A 17,012-nucleotide genomic window follows, 5' to 3' on the forward strand; every position below is an offset into this window, starting at 1 on the left:
CAATGTTTACCAATGCCAGTTGTGGTAGATTTCTCCCACATCAGACAGGGCCAGATGGAGGCCGTTAAGAGTATAATTCTGGGAAAAGCTAAAAAGGAACCCTCGTCTGCGACAGGCATTCCGTCCAGATCCTGAAGCCCAGTCCAGCATTTCAAACGTTCCTCTTTTTAAAGCTCTTCCAGGCAATGTTTCAGAAAGCAGCTACTTGAGCTGAAGAGAAAGGTAATGGTGCCAAGCCTGAAGGGAGGGGAAAAGTTTGAGATCACACAACGCTGTCTTGTAATTAGACAAACCACTGGGTCTGAACGGCAGCAACTCCTCCAAAGCAACTGGTCCACTTCCTGAATTCTACTCGTAATTTGTACCAAAGAACAGTACAAGATCAGCCCAAGTTGAATGCAACCTTTGGTGGTGGTGGAGGGGCACTTGCGGGTAGAGCAACATATGCAATTCTCACCCGTGCACATTCCCACCATGCAAGAATCATATTTCTTCACATCTCCCCACTTCTCTCCATATAGCCAAGCAAAGGGCACCATCATGGTACAAGGACGCATCGCGCACAAGCAGAAGCACTCAAAGAGGATGAAGAGAATGGCTGATGAGGATTATGGCCTGGGGAGAGTCACAAGGGCCAGACAGAGAGGCCTGCATTCGGACTTTGGGCTGCTTAAATGTAATTATTTTCCTTCCATCAGAGACACTCATGGAGTTGGGAGGGTTAGTTGCCACAGTGCCCATGGCAAGTGCTTTTGTGGATTCTTGGACACTGGGAATCAAGCCTGCTCCACTTTGCTTCTACCCTTTCAACAGTATGGGCCTCATTCTGACTTTTCGTTCCTGGTCATAATAGAACATTGCAGGGAATTGGCAGTCTCTCTAGTTAGAAGTCACACTGCACAGGTTGGGCAGGTTTCACAGGTGTGCTGTTAGCAAGCATCTAGTTGTTTGTCGCAAAGGGTTGCTGAGTTCCCCTTGCCTTTTTTGCAGAGGGAGGGAGACCCAAATCACATACAAACCTCTCTAAGCAACTGCTTAGCAAACATACATGTCAGCCCCCTTCACTGATACAAATTGCTGCAGTGCTTTGTACAAGGTTTTTACATTGTACATTAACGTTTTGTTACAATAATGATACCAGAGATACTGACAAGTTACCAACATGCAGGGGATTCTATTTATTCTGGTTCTGACACAAGTTATAAGTCATTCCACGCACTGAGGTGTAACAGCCATTCTGCCTGAAAGAAAAGAATTGTGTCATTTCTCACTGCAACTAGTTGCTCACACAGGTGTGACTTCTCTGCCACTAAGCAAGGTCCCCCTTCACCAAGTTGAGTTAGAGTAAGGGTAGTGGTAGAATACTGCAGACTGAAGAGGTATTTTTTTCTACAATGCAAGAGTTCAAATGACAACAGAACAGGGCACTGCTGCTTCAGAATGCCTCTTATTTTTCAAACCTGGACCAGCAAAGAACCAAGAGATGCCCATTTCTTCAGAGATGTTAAGAAATCCCACCCCAAACCTGTAAGGAATTCACTATCTTTTATCCCAGGTTTTCCAAACTTCTCAATAGAAGCAGAATTTGAGTCTCTTCTCTTGATATAAACTGCATTCCAGATACATGTAAAACAGCAGAACAGAATAAGAGAAATTCAGGCAGAAATTGGGGGAAGAAGGTCTGTGTATTTTAGTCATGAAGGAAATATTCCTTCAATCCTGACAGATCACAGAACTATCATTAGCCAGGCATGTTAACCTTTGCAAACCAACGGTCGGCAGCCTATTAGCCTATGAGCTGTAAGTATTGTACAACATATGCCTCATAACACGAGAGCCATTCATAGGAAGTGACTGGCAGGAAAACCCTTGTGCGCTTGCCAGTTTGCTTGTAACAGGCAACACACAGCACCGCTACCAATAATGCCACTTTGAAAGATGCTTTTTCAGTTCCTCCTGGAAACATTTCTCATCAACCGGGCTCAAGTGGGAATGCGTTCTTCAATCTGGCGTCGCTTTTTTAAGAATTGCTGCATCAAGAGTGGCTCATCGTTTTATGGGAGAGCTGCCTGGAACAGCTTCCTGCAACAAGCAACTAGAAGTCTTCCGCCTTGCTACAGACAGAGGATTCAAAAAGCTGCATGAATCACAGGGGCTGGCTTTCCGTCATGGAACTAAGCAGCTTCACCAGAAAGAACTTCAAATAGATTTTTAAATAAAATAAAGGCAACCTTTTTGGTCTCATGTTTTACGAAAGCAGCACAAAAAACATGCAAGGCATATCTAGGAAAAGCTTCCAGGAAAGGAATACCGTATTTTTGGCCCTATAGGACGCACTTTTCCCCCTCCAAAAATGAAGGGGAAATGTGTGTGCGTCCTATGGGGCGAATGCAGGCTTTCGCTGAAGCCTGGAGAGCGAGAGGGGTCGCTCTCCAGGCTTCACTCAGACACAGAGCTTTTAATCACGGACCTATGCCTGGAAAGAGCAGAGCAAAAGGTAAGTGTGGATAAGCCCCAAAACACAGAGTCACAAATGTTAATTGCAAGGCAGGGAACTGGTAGTCCAAGGTACCAGGAGAGCATGGCTCCCATTAGCTTGAGCCAGCATGGTCAGTAATAAGGAATTATGAGAGTTGTACTCTAACACCTGGAGAAGCACAAGTTTCCCATACCTGTCATAGGGGAAGCAGCCACAATGTAATCCAACTTTAACTTCTGAACTTTTCCAAAGCACTAAGAGCACATCATTTTAGTGTGGCTTTGAGCTGAGCTTCTAATTGCTTTATTTATCTCTAAACCAGGGAAGTTTTATTATGGTTTTATTGATTTTGTTTGTTTAAGTTGTATTTTGTATTTTTATATACGGTATAATTGATTGTAATTTGTAAGCCACCTAGATAATTTTGCTGACCAGCCATCAAATTACTAATAAAGACGATGATGCTAGTAATCCACTTCTGACAGAAATTCTATTCCCCTCCCACTTCACTACCCATACTACCATTTCAAAATAAAAGGCAGAGAAGAATTTATCTGCTCACACACTCCATTATATGAGAAGAGTTCACAGATGGAAACTACATTGAAAAAGGAAAGGAAAGAGAAATGGATCAGAAAACCTTCACACTTGTAAAAATGAACTTCTAAGTACACTTCGATAAAAAGCAGCCATCCCAGGGTTGAACTAAAGGGGAGTCCTTGTTAGCTAGTACTGTAGGAGTACTTTCATAGTTTGGTTTTGCCCCCAAGATGAGAGGGGCAAAACACACAAAATAACAGCTGCTTATAAACATAGCTCCTTATAAAAGACCATTATGGGCTAGCTAGGAGGTACACAGTTTAACAAAATACATAGAACTCAAGTTGAAAACCCTTGAAATCACAGCCTTGTACTGTAAAGCATTTGATAAATCATTCTTCTTCTCGGTATCTAGTTATGAAATGCAGCCAGCAATCTATACCACACTGGGCATACTTTTTGTATGGAAAACTGAATACAAATGGAATTTAATCATTAAGAATTCTGCAAGTACAATATAAGCTATCAACTTACAAAAACTTGAATAGGGGAGGCTTAATACAGGCATCTCATTCTAACATTCCAAACAGCTTCCTAAATTAGAAAAAAAAACCCTGTTGGACATGCCAGCTTGCTTAGTATTAAATGAGTCAAGAGAGCACAGGAAGCAGCACCACAAAACTTCTACTGTGCAGCTGATATTGTGGCATCCTATATTCCAATATATTTGTTTCTTTATCACAGGCATCCCCAAACTCAGCCCTCCAGCTGTTTTGGGGCTACAACTCCCATCACCCCTAGCTAACAGGACCAGTGGTCAGGGATGATAGGAACTGTAGTCCCAAAAGAGCTGGAGGGCCAAGTTTGGGGGTGCCTGCTTTAACAGAAGCCATAGCAACCACATACAAAATACAACAGTTTATTCATGTGCAGCTTTACAATATAGCTCATCATAAAAGCTCCACAATGCTGTCAGCATTCATTCAATACCATTTTGCATCTCAAACAGTTTTACCAACAACACTGGAAATATTGTTTCACAAGAAGGCAAGTAAAACACAATCCTACCAAACTGCCGACGCCACTTCCTGAAGCATCCAGGTGTTCCTTGAACATCCCCCATCCACATACAGCTCCTATCCTACAACTATTCTTAGCCAGTAAGCTCCAACAAGGCAATGGAAGCAACTGACACACTTTTCAATCTGAACAAACTAAACCTACTCTGGTCGGGCACTGGTTTGGTTTTGGGTTTTGCTTTTTTTTTTTGCTTTCCCTCCCAGATGTCCTTCGGGCTCCTCTTCTCAGTCCTATTCAAACAACATCCCTGGCTTTGAAGCCACGCCTCGAGGAACGGAAACAACAGTCAACCCTCTGGAACATGTTTCCTATAAACTAGAAGCCTGCAGAACAGCCAGCACATTGAGCAAACTGCCAATTAACCAAATACATTGCACTGGGGGGGAGAGTGAGAGAGAGAGAGAGAGAGAGAGGAAAAAGACTGAAGGAGTAGGAGATGGCTGCTCCCAAAGCAACTCAGAAATCTGAATCCACAGTTCCTGCAACTCCTTCCAAGTACATTCTATTTTTCTAGCCCATGGATTATATAGCTGGTAGAACACACAACCAAAACACACCATTATGGAGCATCTACAAATACACAGAGGAAAGAGTATACAACACGGTTCTAAACTAGAACATGGATCTCATCTCATTTAAAACCATAGACATAGTTTCTTTTACATAGCTTAAGAGCTTCCAACTCTTCATTAGTCCATATGACAAGCACAAGATGCACACTATAGAATGCTTCAAATCCCATCAGTTTTATCTGATATCAACGGCACACACACATTCATGTATTCAAAAAGATGTATATCACAAGCTGTTACATTTTCATGGAAGCTGGCACAATGAGTTCCACTACTACAATGGGAATTACCCCCCCCCACTACATGACTCCTGCACCCTCCTCTTATCTTCCTGGGATGGTCAGCTGAGCACCCACAACAGGGTGCAGGGACAGGAGAGAGGAGATTGTTCCTTCAGCACAATAATTTCTCTTGCCAGGTAAACAATCACCTACAGGTTGAATTCCATCCTTTGCAACTGGTAGTATTGCATAATTGGAAAGGATTAAGTTCCAACGTTGAAGCCAGTCGCGGAACCAAACACCTGTAATTCCAGATCTGTGGGAGATGGCTGGCCTTCAAGACTAACTAAAGCACTATGTACACATTCTAAGTTCTTAAACCAGTCAGAAAACAATCAGGAAAATGCTAGACTGTTAAAACAGCCTACTGTAGCTTAAGATTCTTAGTTCTATGGTTGGTTTCCGAAACAAACTGTGAGCCCCAAATGAATTCAATTCAGTTCAAGGACCAGGCTACATTCTAGGTAAACTTTCAGAGGCCAAATGTCAATGGTGGGTGGCACCAGAAGCAAACGTGGCTAGAACAATACATGTGAGTTTTACCTTTGTAGGGTAGGCTAGTTTCCTCACACTCATCCTTCATCCGGGCAGGCAAAAAGTATGACCAGAGTTCCAAGGACACATTAGCTCGGTTGATTAGAGCATGGTGATCATAGCACCAAGGTTGCAGGTTTGATCCCTAAACAGGACAGCTGTCCATTTCTGCATTGCAGGGGGTTGGACTAGATGATCCTCAGGGTCCTTTCCAACTCTACAATTCTACACCAAGGAGATGCAAAAGCTGGGCTGGTAGGGTGTGTGGCTTGGGAGAGTTCTGAAGGCCAGATAAAGAGGCCTGAGGACCACATTTGATCCCTTTGGATCCCCACCCCATAACTAGATAGCTGTAAACACCAACAAGTTCAAGAGCCATGTGGAGGGAGGGGTCCACTTTCGAAGGAGCAGAGGCAAAAAGCAGTGGGGAATCATTGCAAGGCTTTGCTCAAATCCCCATCTCAATAGTTACTGGCATGTTTGGGGAAAACAGCTATGCAGTCCAGATTCTCCGTTGCCACGAGACTCTTGGATATGTATAACAATACCGTTTTAATAGGACCGAAGAGAAACCAGATTATTAGTGTATGGCTGAAAAATGGCTCCAAGACAATTAAAGGGTGACCTCCGCTTGCTTACTTCACTGGGCGTGGGGGAGAGGATTAGTCAATGGAACAAGGTCAGCACATTACATTTGGTGGGCTAGAGAGGTGCAAGATGCATTTCTCTGGGCCAACTACAGTGTAGCCAAATGGCATGGAAGACAAGTGTGGGAGAGAAAGACCATCAACATTTTCTTTGCATTCACTAAAGGCTTCCAGACACAAATACCCATCTGTTCTCTGGTTCAGAACGGCCACTCTTCACAATTAACTGAGGCACACTGCTAAATTCTATTTTCTAATATACAATTTCCATGTTGGAGGACTTTAGAAAGATCACCTGAGCCAAACTATCACAGTGAGCACCTGGCTTGAACATGTCACCTGTACTGAGCCCACATTGAATTGACCATGTGACCCCTTAATCAGAAGGGAAACTAGGCTTTATTTCACCAGGGTCAAAGACTCAGTTTCACACCCCCTACACACATTTGTGTACAGACTCACAGGCTGGGAGCCTCAATGATGCCCCTCTGCATGCTTCACCTGGGGCAAAAAAACCTTGCTAGCCACACACACACACACGGTAGCTATAGCACTGTCTTCATCCAGCACAGTTCATTTTCTGTGCAACAGCACAGAAAATCTGGAGTAAATTTCAAGTTCTGCTCAAATCTGCATGTCTTACCGTGTTAATTCAGTCATATGGGATAACCTTTGATCTCCCTCATTACTTTGCAGCTGAAATGTTGCAATGCAGTTCTCCAACCAAAAAATAGAGATTATTGGGGAAAGTGAGCACAAAATGCATATATAAGTGGAAATGTTCAAAAATTCATTCTATTATGGAACACTGCTTGCAAAAAAGTGCATAATAGGCAAAATTGTGTAAAAAAATGTTCATGAGGGGTAAGTATCTCCAATATGTTTTCAATCACTATGCAACAATGAAGGTGGCAGCAATTTTTTAAAAAAATTAAGAACACCTGCTTCCCAGAAAGCAGCAGAGATTACTGAGATTTTTAAAAAACACAATCTGATAGTGACTTTTTAAAAAGTACTTCTCTAGTAGAAAGAGACTGAAGCCAAAATAATCACTGGTGGGGAAATCCCCCTCCTCAATGTTTCATGGCAGATAAACCAGAAGGTCATGTTAGGCTCCTTCAGTACTTTCTAACGTACAGGACAAGACTATCTGTGGGCACAGGGCTTGAGATATTTACAAAAGGCTCAACAGAGAACTGATGAATCAACAATGGGTCCTTTGACCCAACTGCAGTTTTTGGTTCTTGCCGCCAGACTCGCCTGCATCCTCTCCCTAACTATGCTACAGTCTGCCAGCGCTTATTTGTTCTCCAACTCAGCTTTCAAATATTCTGAGACCAAGCCAGCAAAAAGTGTAATTGTTTCTCCAGATGATGTCTTTTGAAGTTAACTCTGGAGATGCTGAAAAGAGGAGCTGGGGGGGGATCTTGTTCATGGAGCAGCAGAACAATGTCAAATGTTAGTTAGTCTTCAGCTCCTGAACAGGGAATTCAATGAGTAGAAATGTGTGTTGGTGTTACGAACTGGGTGTTTCTTTAAGACCCTGAACGTTTCCAGGCAAAGGGAGGAGTGCAAATATGATCTACACTCACACAGATTTGAATAGAAGTTTGTTCAATACTTGAAGACACTTATAGTTAGAGAATTTAAGTGTTCCATAGTGCTCTTCATACATTATTTAAACATAAAGTACTGGCATAATTTCAACCTTGTTTAAGAACAATCTCTATCTGCTTTAATTTAAAAATAAACACCTATAGCAGCAGTGAGGAATGAAGCCCATCTCAAGTACTAATTTGGCCCATGAAGCCGTTCCCTCCAAACGACACCCACCTACATTACATCTGACACCATATGTGATGTCAGCTATGGGGCAGATATGGATGTGGCCACAAAGGAATGAACTGGGAGCTTAAATTGAACCCCCAATTGTTTCTTTGCAAGTGGGGCTCCCAAGTAGGTGTGAATCAATTAACTGGTGCCAACAAGAAGCCCCTGCTTAGATTGGGGAGAACAGCCAATGGGGTTTATCTGCTCAGTTTTGAAGCATTCAGGAATGGAAGAAACTCATTTGATTGATTCAGGGAGCCCTCCTGACAAGTCCAAGTAATCAAACCCCCAAAATCTGGGGAGAAATTTGAATGAGAATTTCTGAAGCAAGCCTAATTCTCTTCTGAAAGTGAGTCCCTGTATCCTATAAATAAAGTTATGGGTTTATCTGGTTCCAAGAACTGGAAGATGTCCATAGCCATATCAAGTAGATCAAAATTAGAAATTCCCATTACGCAGAGTAAGGTTATATCATGCTTTCACCCACGACATGTTGGGCCAAGTCAACAGCATTCCTCTTAGGTGCACAAACATGCACCCCAGAGATTGCACGAAGAAACAGCACAGTTTCAGAGAAAATATATCATATGCTCAGGCAACTGCGCCTACTCTTTGACCCAGACCACCCCAGATTTTGATTTAAGTCTTAGCTAATTTGAGATCGATTCTAACTACTGTATATCTCAGTTTTTCAAACACAACAAAAGAATACAAAGTGCTGCAACTTTAAGAAGAAATGAAACCAGCTGGGCTTTGTTTCGAATTTTGGATGTCTTTGCATTCAGAATTATTTTGTCACAATGGTTTCCTGCTGCCAAGACACACTCCAGTTCCAAGCACAGGGGGTAACTTGATCCAAACAAAATACATGCACTGCTCAAGAGACACTCACTCAAGAAGATCAAATTGCTCTTCTATACAGAAATACAAGAAATGTTCTTGGGGAAAACTCACTTTGTTTCTTAAAGAACAGTAAGTACACATTCCCAAGCCATCCACTTACCTATTCAAACTGCTTGACTAAGTCAGGTAGTACCATCTTTACTTGAATGTAATGGGCACCTTTTTTGGCCAAATTACGTTGTGAAAATTAGGATCCGCATTAGATTTGAAGGCGCATTTACATTTGCCAGAGTCTCTGCATTCCAAAAGGATTTTTGCACCCAGAAGGGCTGTTGAATCAATCTACAGTGAAAATTACAAAAATATGCTAGACTATTCAAAGCTGCTTTCATGATGGAGTTTTTTATTAAGTGAAAAAACAAAAGCAGGACTTTATTTTCTTCTAAAAGCAGGGAAGTGAAGAAGGAATATTTGCACACACAAGCAGGATGCTCCCCGCCCTGCCCCCATCATATAATTCCTTCCAACTCAGCCCTATGTAGAGGCTTTCATGGAGAAAAAGGATTTACAGTGGTACCTCAGGTTATATATGCTTCAGGTTACATACGCTTCAGGTTACAGACTCCGCTAACCCAGAAATATTACCTTGGGTTAAGAACTTTGCTTCAGGATGAGAACAGAAATTGGGCAGCAGTGGCATGGCAGAAGCAGGAGGCCCCATTAGCTAAAGTGGTGCTTCAGGTTAAGAACAGGTTCAGGTAAAGAATGGACCTCCAGAACGAATTAAGTACGTAACCAGAGGTACCACTGTACTTTAGCAACACATGGATCATGTATAGTTTTTACAACATTGTGCTGAATAGCACCTTGAAATCCTAACAAATTCATAATGTATGCACCTGATAAAATTGTGCTCCAGCACATTAAGCTTTGGGACAGAGTCAGTGTTAGAAACCAAGATATGAAAGCTGGGAGCTAAATGGCACCTTAAACCTAGGTTATGGGCACAACAATGGAATGTCTAGGCGTGCTTTTTTATAACAAGAATACAAAGCTGAAAATGAATGAACAGCAGCTAAATATTATGTCCATTTGTCTCATGGTCCGGTCCTTCCCCTGCCCACCCCCCTAATATTCTTAAGAAGGTCTCTTCTCCAGTCTTCAGAGACTAGCTGGAAGTGGGGAGGCAGGAAAAGGTCCTCCTTTCCTTCCACTCAGTAGTTTTAATCTGAAATCTCGGGCACAGTACTGAGCCCAGAGCTCAGAAACTGCTTGCACTAATGAAATTCCCTGTTGCAATATGCTCCTAGAACAATGGGAGTTTTGAACACTGGACGAAGTAGCTCGGTATCACCATATTACACCAGTGCTGAAAGCTCTGTACTGGCTGCCACTACATTACCAAGCTAAATTCAAATTTACTATTAGCAGAGCTGGCTCTGCCATTAGGCAGACTGAGGCAGGTGCCTCAGGCGGCAGAAGCCCCAAAGGTGCCCAGCTGTCTCCACTGGCAGCACAGAAGTGGCACTGGTATCGGCACTAATCACACCCAAATCTGTTGAGATCTCATCTGAAATTGATGCTAATGCTGGCACTGCTTCTCTGCCAGTGGTGTGAAACAGGATGCACTGCCCCTGACTATTAGTATATAAAGTCCTATACACCAGCCAGATCACTGCACTCATCATGCAAAGCCATCCTGTCTGTCTCACATATTAATTTTGGTTCTATGCAGTCTAAGGCTTTCAGCATGGTGTAACCAGCACTTAGGAACATTGTTCCTATTAAAATCAAACTGATATTTCATCACCTACCCCAAATGTGTTTCACTAAACACATTAATTATATTTTAATATTTTTATTGTACACCACATGGTATTTTTAATGAATTGGAAGTTTAGAAATACCCTTATTAATAAAAGAAAAAATGGCAAAGTTTGCACACCTGAAAGAGGGTGGTATAAAGCAGGAACATCCCAGGCCATCTATGAAACTTGTCCCATAAACTAAAACAGGCGAACAGAATCTTAGATTTTTGTTGTTGTTGTTTAATCATTTAGTCGTGTCCAACTCTTTGTGACCCCATGAACCAGAGCATGCCGGCCACTCCTGTCTTCCACTGCCTCCCGCAGTTTGGTCAGACTCATGCTGGTAGCTTCATGGATCACTGCCTTGCCATGTTGAAGGGGCCTGAATAACTCAGAGAAGCTATGAGCTATGCCGTGCAGGGCCACCCAAGATAGACAGGTTATACTGGAGAGTTTTGACCAAACATGATCCACCTGGAGCAGGAACTGGTAAGCCATGCCAGTATCCCTGCCAAGAAAACTCCATCTTAGATTTTAGCAGAGCCCAAACAGGGCATGATACCAGGAATAAGCAGAAATAAAGACTATGACCTTACAAGCAGTTTTAAACCTTGAGAAAAGGAGCACCTATTGCCTGAGCTTAATGAGACTCCACACAATATGGTGCCTGTGATTTTTAAAACAATGAGGGAGAGGAAACTGATAAAGCACCATTTAATATCTCCAACACTACCTAGTGCCATGAAGGAAGGAACATCTCAGCATCTTAAAATCTTCAAAAAAAGAAATAATGGAATACTGGGCAACACTGCTGAAGGTAAGTTAGGAAACCAACACACTTGGATTGAAACAACCAAAACCAATCCCAACTGAAACCAAATTATTTGGAAAAGGCACACTAGGTTTGGGACCAAGGAATAACAACAACAACAACAACAACAACAACAACAACAACAACAACAACCTTGTAGCATAGGTACCATAGGATGCCTTTTTTTTTTGCTTTTGCTACTTCACACTAGCACAACTTATCATTGCCTGTCCCATATTTGAAAAAGGAAAGCGTTCCTTCAAAAGCTTTTGAAATGCTGAGATTAAACTGGTAAAAACACACACACAAAACTGGCTTTCAAAATTCCAGAATTCTATTTAAGATTTCAATTAAAACACACTTTTCTGGCACCAATTTCTTTCCCCAGTTCTCAACCACCTGGCAATAATCTAGCCCCTAAAGTAGAAATACAAATGAATGCCCAAATTAAGCAGAGCCAAAAGCTTGCTAGAGAATTTAATCTCTTCCAAGTTGAATTTTGGAATTTGTCCTCCATTCTTTCCTACAACATTATACATTTTTTTCCCCTGACAGCTTGCAGATTTACAGCTGTTCCCAGATATTGTTCCATTCTTGAATAAAATTGTACCTTCCCCACAAGCAAATGAAAAAGGGTTTTGCAATGGGTGGCAAGCATTAATGCTCACAGAGTGCTCTGCTTGACTGTACAGGGGCTCTCAACAGAGCAGGAGCTTCTAAAAACTACATCAGATGGAAACTCAGAATAGCAGCAACGGGGTACCGGGAGAAACAGTCCTGACTTTTCTATGACCTACTCCCCATGGGGAAAATTCGAGAAGGCAAAGAGTCAAGCTGTGCACGCCTGATAGCCCACACTAATTCTACAATAGTTCCACCAGAAACATGAACCAGCAAGAGAGCAATACAGATTAAAACATACTCTCCAGATTCATGGAGTGGGTAATACTGGGTGTCTACCAAGAGCACCTCCTATTTTCTTGGCGCCTCCCCTTCCACAAGTTACTAAACATGCAGAGGAGAGTGTTTGCAGCACATCAAAATAGCCCAGCTATGTTTAATGAAGCTCATACTGTATTTCAGAAGGACAAGGATTTTTTGAGAGGGGGTGGCAGAGAGAAGCAAAGAAAGGGACCACACATGGGACTGAGCAATTTCCACTTTCTGGGAGCCTTTTCCCGTTAGGCATCTGTGTTATTCTTGACTCCTTAGTCTTAGATTGTTGGATACCTCAAGCATTCCTTCCATGGCACCACAGCCACAACGGCTGAAGATGTTTTAATGGGCCATGGAATCCCCAAACTTTCTACTGAACCTTTCCAGTTTCCACCAGATTTTCCTAGCTCAAATGTCCCTGCATGAAAAGATCCAGCACAAACACAAGGGAATGCCCCCTAGTGGAAGAATTTTAGAAATGAAAACTTGAAAAAGAAAAAGGGGTAACATCCAGAGTAATGTTATTACTAAAGCTGCTTCAGCAAACTTTCACCCAATTAGCTTGTTGTGTGCAATTGGCAAAGCACCTGCACAATAAACTGACTGAACTGGATAGCAGAAGATGCCATTTTGTCAAATGAGAAGCTGGATTTAGACAGGGTAGATATACTGTAGATCAGTGGTGTATGGATTTGAAGGCAGCATTTGATTCTATTTTCTGTGTAAGATTTTGGAGGAAACTAGCCTCATCCAATATAGCCAAAAATGCCACTTTTTCTAATTAAAAGTTTGTATAATAATACCTGGCTGAAGGCATAATGTATTACGGAGGATATCTTATAGATATCTTATAGATCCTGTGCTATCTACCAAAGGGGAAGAAGGTTGCATCTTGCCTCCCATCCTGTTCAACCTATATGGAAATTTTATATATTTAATTGGGCTAACAATGACAATAAAAATGCACAACAGGCCGGTACAATAAAAACACCTGAGTACACTTTTATACATAGAATAAAACCCAGTACTGCCATGGGTGGAATGAATCTTAAAGTATACTAATATAATGTATTATTGAATCAACCAAATCCACTGATAAGCAGAGGGATGTGAGACCATGTGCTTCTTTATTAGCACTTGTAATAACATCAAACCAAACCTCTGCAAATCTACCTTTTTACACTGTTGAGTTTCCATCATTGCATATTTATCATACCTTTAAGTTGGTCACACACAAAACTGTTTTAATGTATAGAAATTTTACTGCAAATTTTACTGCAAAAAGTGGATCCGAGGAGAATAATTGTGGGACATTTTCCATATATTGTCAAAACAAAAACCTTAAGGGCGAACTATAAGAAACCCAAGTTAATGGTATGGATGGATGGTACTCAAATACCATTAATTCTGATCCACTGCTTTATGGGAAAGGATAATTATAAAAACACAACCCTACAGATTAAAGCAATTAAGAAAATCCTTCAATTCCAGATGTTATTATCTATGGTGCTAGTTAATTCATTCTCTGTTTCTTAGACATTTCAGACATTCACAATGTATATATTTTTTTACTATTCTATCTGCCACACACACACCAAACAGTCCACTGGGACTATGCAAGTTGGTTTGTTAGCTATTTTGTACAACTCTAGGTTTTCACTCTTCTTCAGTACAGTTGTTAGCCTAAAGTCTTTATACAAACCCAAGCAGGCTCTAGAACTCTTTTCACATAAGAAAAGTCTATACATTGACTTCACATAGTATCACAGCTTTGGAATGGCCACTCCAGAAAAGCCAGCAATTTCACATCATTAGTGCTGAGGAAGGCAAAATTCCAGCCCTATCTATGCAATTTGCAATCTTGGGTTACAGCCCTAGCTATTTCTGAAGGAAGCCAAGAGTTAGGAAAGAGTCCGAATTAAATGATCCAATGATTTTTTTTTAAAAAAAAAACACTTTAGCTGATCGGGGGAAAGGGGGACTTCAATTGTTCTCATAGGGTTCCCAGCCACGTAATAAAATGCACAAGTCTAGGTGGATTTAAGAATAGATATTTCAAGAAACAACCAGTAAAAGAGATGCATGGCAGATCAGATAGATGGCAGATGAGAATGGCATAGTTGGTGAAGGTGAACTCCATCTTATTTCAGCAGTGAAGAGCGAGCAGAACCAGTTTTGCCCTGATTTTGAACACTTTGCTCCCAGATCTCCCACCTACTTGGCCTGGCCTGTTTAGGTGGCTCCTTCCTCAGGTGTTCATGTGCAAAAATAAAGTCTTTGCCATTTTAAAAAGTAAAACCAGGATGGAAAGCTGCCCAGAACAGACCATGACAATAAGACTAACCACTGCATCAAAACAAATGTCAATCATCTTTTCTGCGGATTGACGTTTGTTCTGATTTAGTGATAAATAGTGGGTTTTCACAGTGAAAGCAGCAGGACAAATGAAAACCCACTCAGACCTGTGCATAAAAAGCATGGGACAAGCGGAAGTGTGGATAAGCCCTGCAATAGGTTACTCTTGTGCCTGTTCAGTCTGATCCCAGGTGCTAACTTCCTTGCTCTCCTTTATCTTTAAACCACGTGGAACAGACAGCTGTTCAAACAAGTGGACTCTGTAAAGAGAAGGGAAGGCAGAGAGGCTTTGCTTTTCATGCAGATTTTCCAGAGATGAACTCTTAACATGACTGACTTGACAAATCAGTTTGGGCTCATCTTATAAACTCTGCAAACCATAATAAAACTTTACCCACTTTGTTCACTCTACTGTTAAGTCCATCCTCTATGTTCTGTTGCAACTTGTGATACCAGAAGAAGATAAGAAACACTGAGGGAGCAGGACATTAGACATAAGCAGAGGGCTTTCCTGGATTCCTTGTCCTCCCTAATGTTCACCCTGCCTTTTGCTGCATAGGGAATTTGGGAGGTACGCTAAGAGTGGAGCAGAGTGATGCATCAGCCATGCTGGTTTGTGTCTGTGAGTGATATTAACCATCTGTGCACTAATTTAATAGAAGTAGTATTCCCTGAAGTGGGAGGAGAAGAGGAAGAGAAGTCCAAGGAAGATTTCTTTACTGACCACCCCACCCCAGTTATGAAGTTAATAAGCTGTGGCTGTTTAACAAGCATGTGTTTATGTAAAAAAGAACTAAGTAATTGTGTTGCTGGGAAGACAAAAACCTACCATATAAACCAAGAAAGAGAGAAAAGTACTGGAGAGAAAGGACACATATTTCTGGTTGCAATTGAAACCAGTCTGCTAATGATTGCAGTTTCTTTGACTGCCAATGCATTATTGAAACTGCTTATTTGCTGTGCAGCCCAGGGGAAAATAAAACCAACACAGCACGCTTTATTAATCTTGTCCTCGTCTGACATAAAAATGCACCATCCGTCTTTTATTTGATATTTGCAGACCAATTTGTCAAAACAAGCATGCAGATAAGTCATTAATCATTTCCCCTGATTAAACAGAAGAAAGGGTTGGAAACCAGCTGACATATCTTTTAAATCAGTGAGGAAAATCTTAAGGTTTAAAAAAACTTTACTTGAAGGGGAAAAGGGGAACAACACACTCCCTTGCAAAAAAGCTTTATGATGTAACTAGAGCCCATCAAAACAATAGTTTATTACTATTATTATATTATTATTATTATTATTATTATTATTATTAAAGGTTTTCCTCATTTACGAAAGCTCATTGTCTCTTTCTTCAGGTTGTGTTTTCTACAGATCAGTTACATTTGTTGTGAGACAATAGTTTTTCAGATGCTGTAACTCTAGAAATCTAATCCACAAGGTAATTACCAAGGGGAATGGGAATCCTTTGTAATATCCCTTAGATCTTTCCGGGTCTTGCTCTCTCAACAAAACTGCTGAGCTGGTGACCTATTTGGCGGATATATAAACCCAATCATTATAACATTAGAGTGTTTTAATATAGAAAGCAGATTTTTCCTGGGGAGGTTTCAAGGTCCCCAAGCTGGCAATAGTTCCATAAACAGAGGGGAAAATGTGTAAGGGAGTCTGGTGGGGGGAGAGAGGCCCAGGATACAATTTTTTCCCTTTTAAGCTGCCAGCCTGAGCAGTTGTGGATTTCTCCATGAGAAGTGGGAACAAGGAGCCAAAAAAACCTTGACAATTGGAAGGAGCCAGAAGTGAAAATGAAGGGAGAAATTAAAATTAAGTAATGAAGTTTCCAGTTAAGACTTTTCCAACCAAGGGCTGGAAGATGAGAATGTGGAAATATCTATATGCTGCCACATTGCATAGTGGAGGTCTCATGCCTCTCTGAACAGATTTCTTATACAAAAGCCATCTTTGAAATGCATCTACATAAGCCTTTTCTTTAAACAGGGATCAGGTGCAACACCACATCTTTGGTTGCCTTTACCTATCCCAATTTAACAAGTGAAATGGTTTGTTTCTTGAAATGGGAGGTTTGGGAACATAAGCCTTGAGCAGACTTAGACAAATAGATTATATCTGGGATTAACAGTGTGGCACCCATGGTAGCAATGATGGACTTGGGAATTTTCTGAGCTCTCCCTCCTGGCTTGCTGCCCCCTTTGTCATGAGATGATAAGGGTGGTTAACATCCTCCTCCCAACTTCCTGGACAGTACCTATGTACTAAGGTACTATGTACTAAG

The 17,012-nt window shown here is 41.4% G+C and overlaps 1 protein-coding gene across 11 annotated transcripts in view; it reads right to left on the minus strand.

Moving 5' to 3' along the window:
• SH3PXD2A (SH3 and PX domains 2A) overlaps window positions 1-17,012 on the minus strand; it is a 250,113-nt gene that overhangs the window by 38,206 nt on the left and 194,895 nt on the right. The window contains exon 1 of one of the 11 annotated variants that reach the window (XM_081911999.1): window positions 4,088-4,289. The exons of the other annotated variants lie outside the window; for them this stretch is intronic. Coding sequence (XP_081768125.1) covers window positions 4,088-4,148 — 61 coding nt within the window. The 5' untranslated portion in view covers window positions 4,149-4,289. Of the gene's footprint in view, window positions 1-4,087; window positions 4,290-17,012 lie in introns of those variants that run through there. 11 annotated transcript variants of the gene reach the window in all.

Source organism: Podarcis melisellensis (genome assembly GCF_964234715.1).
Source record: "Podarcis melisellensis genome assembly, chromosome: 5".
Lineage (NCBI taxonomy): Eukaryota > Metazoa > Chordata > Lepidosauria > Squamata > Lacertidae > Podarcis > Podarcis melisellensis.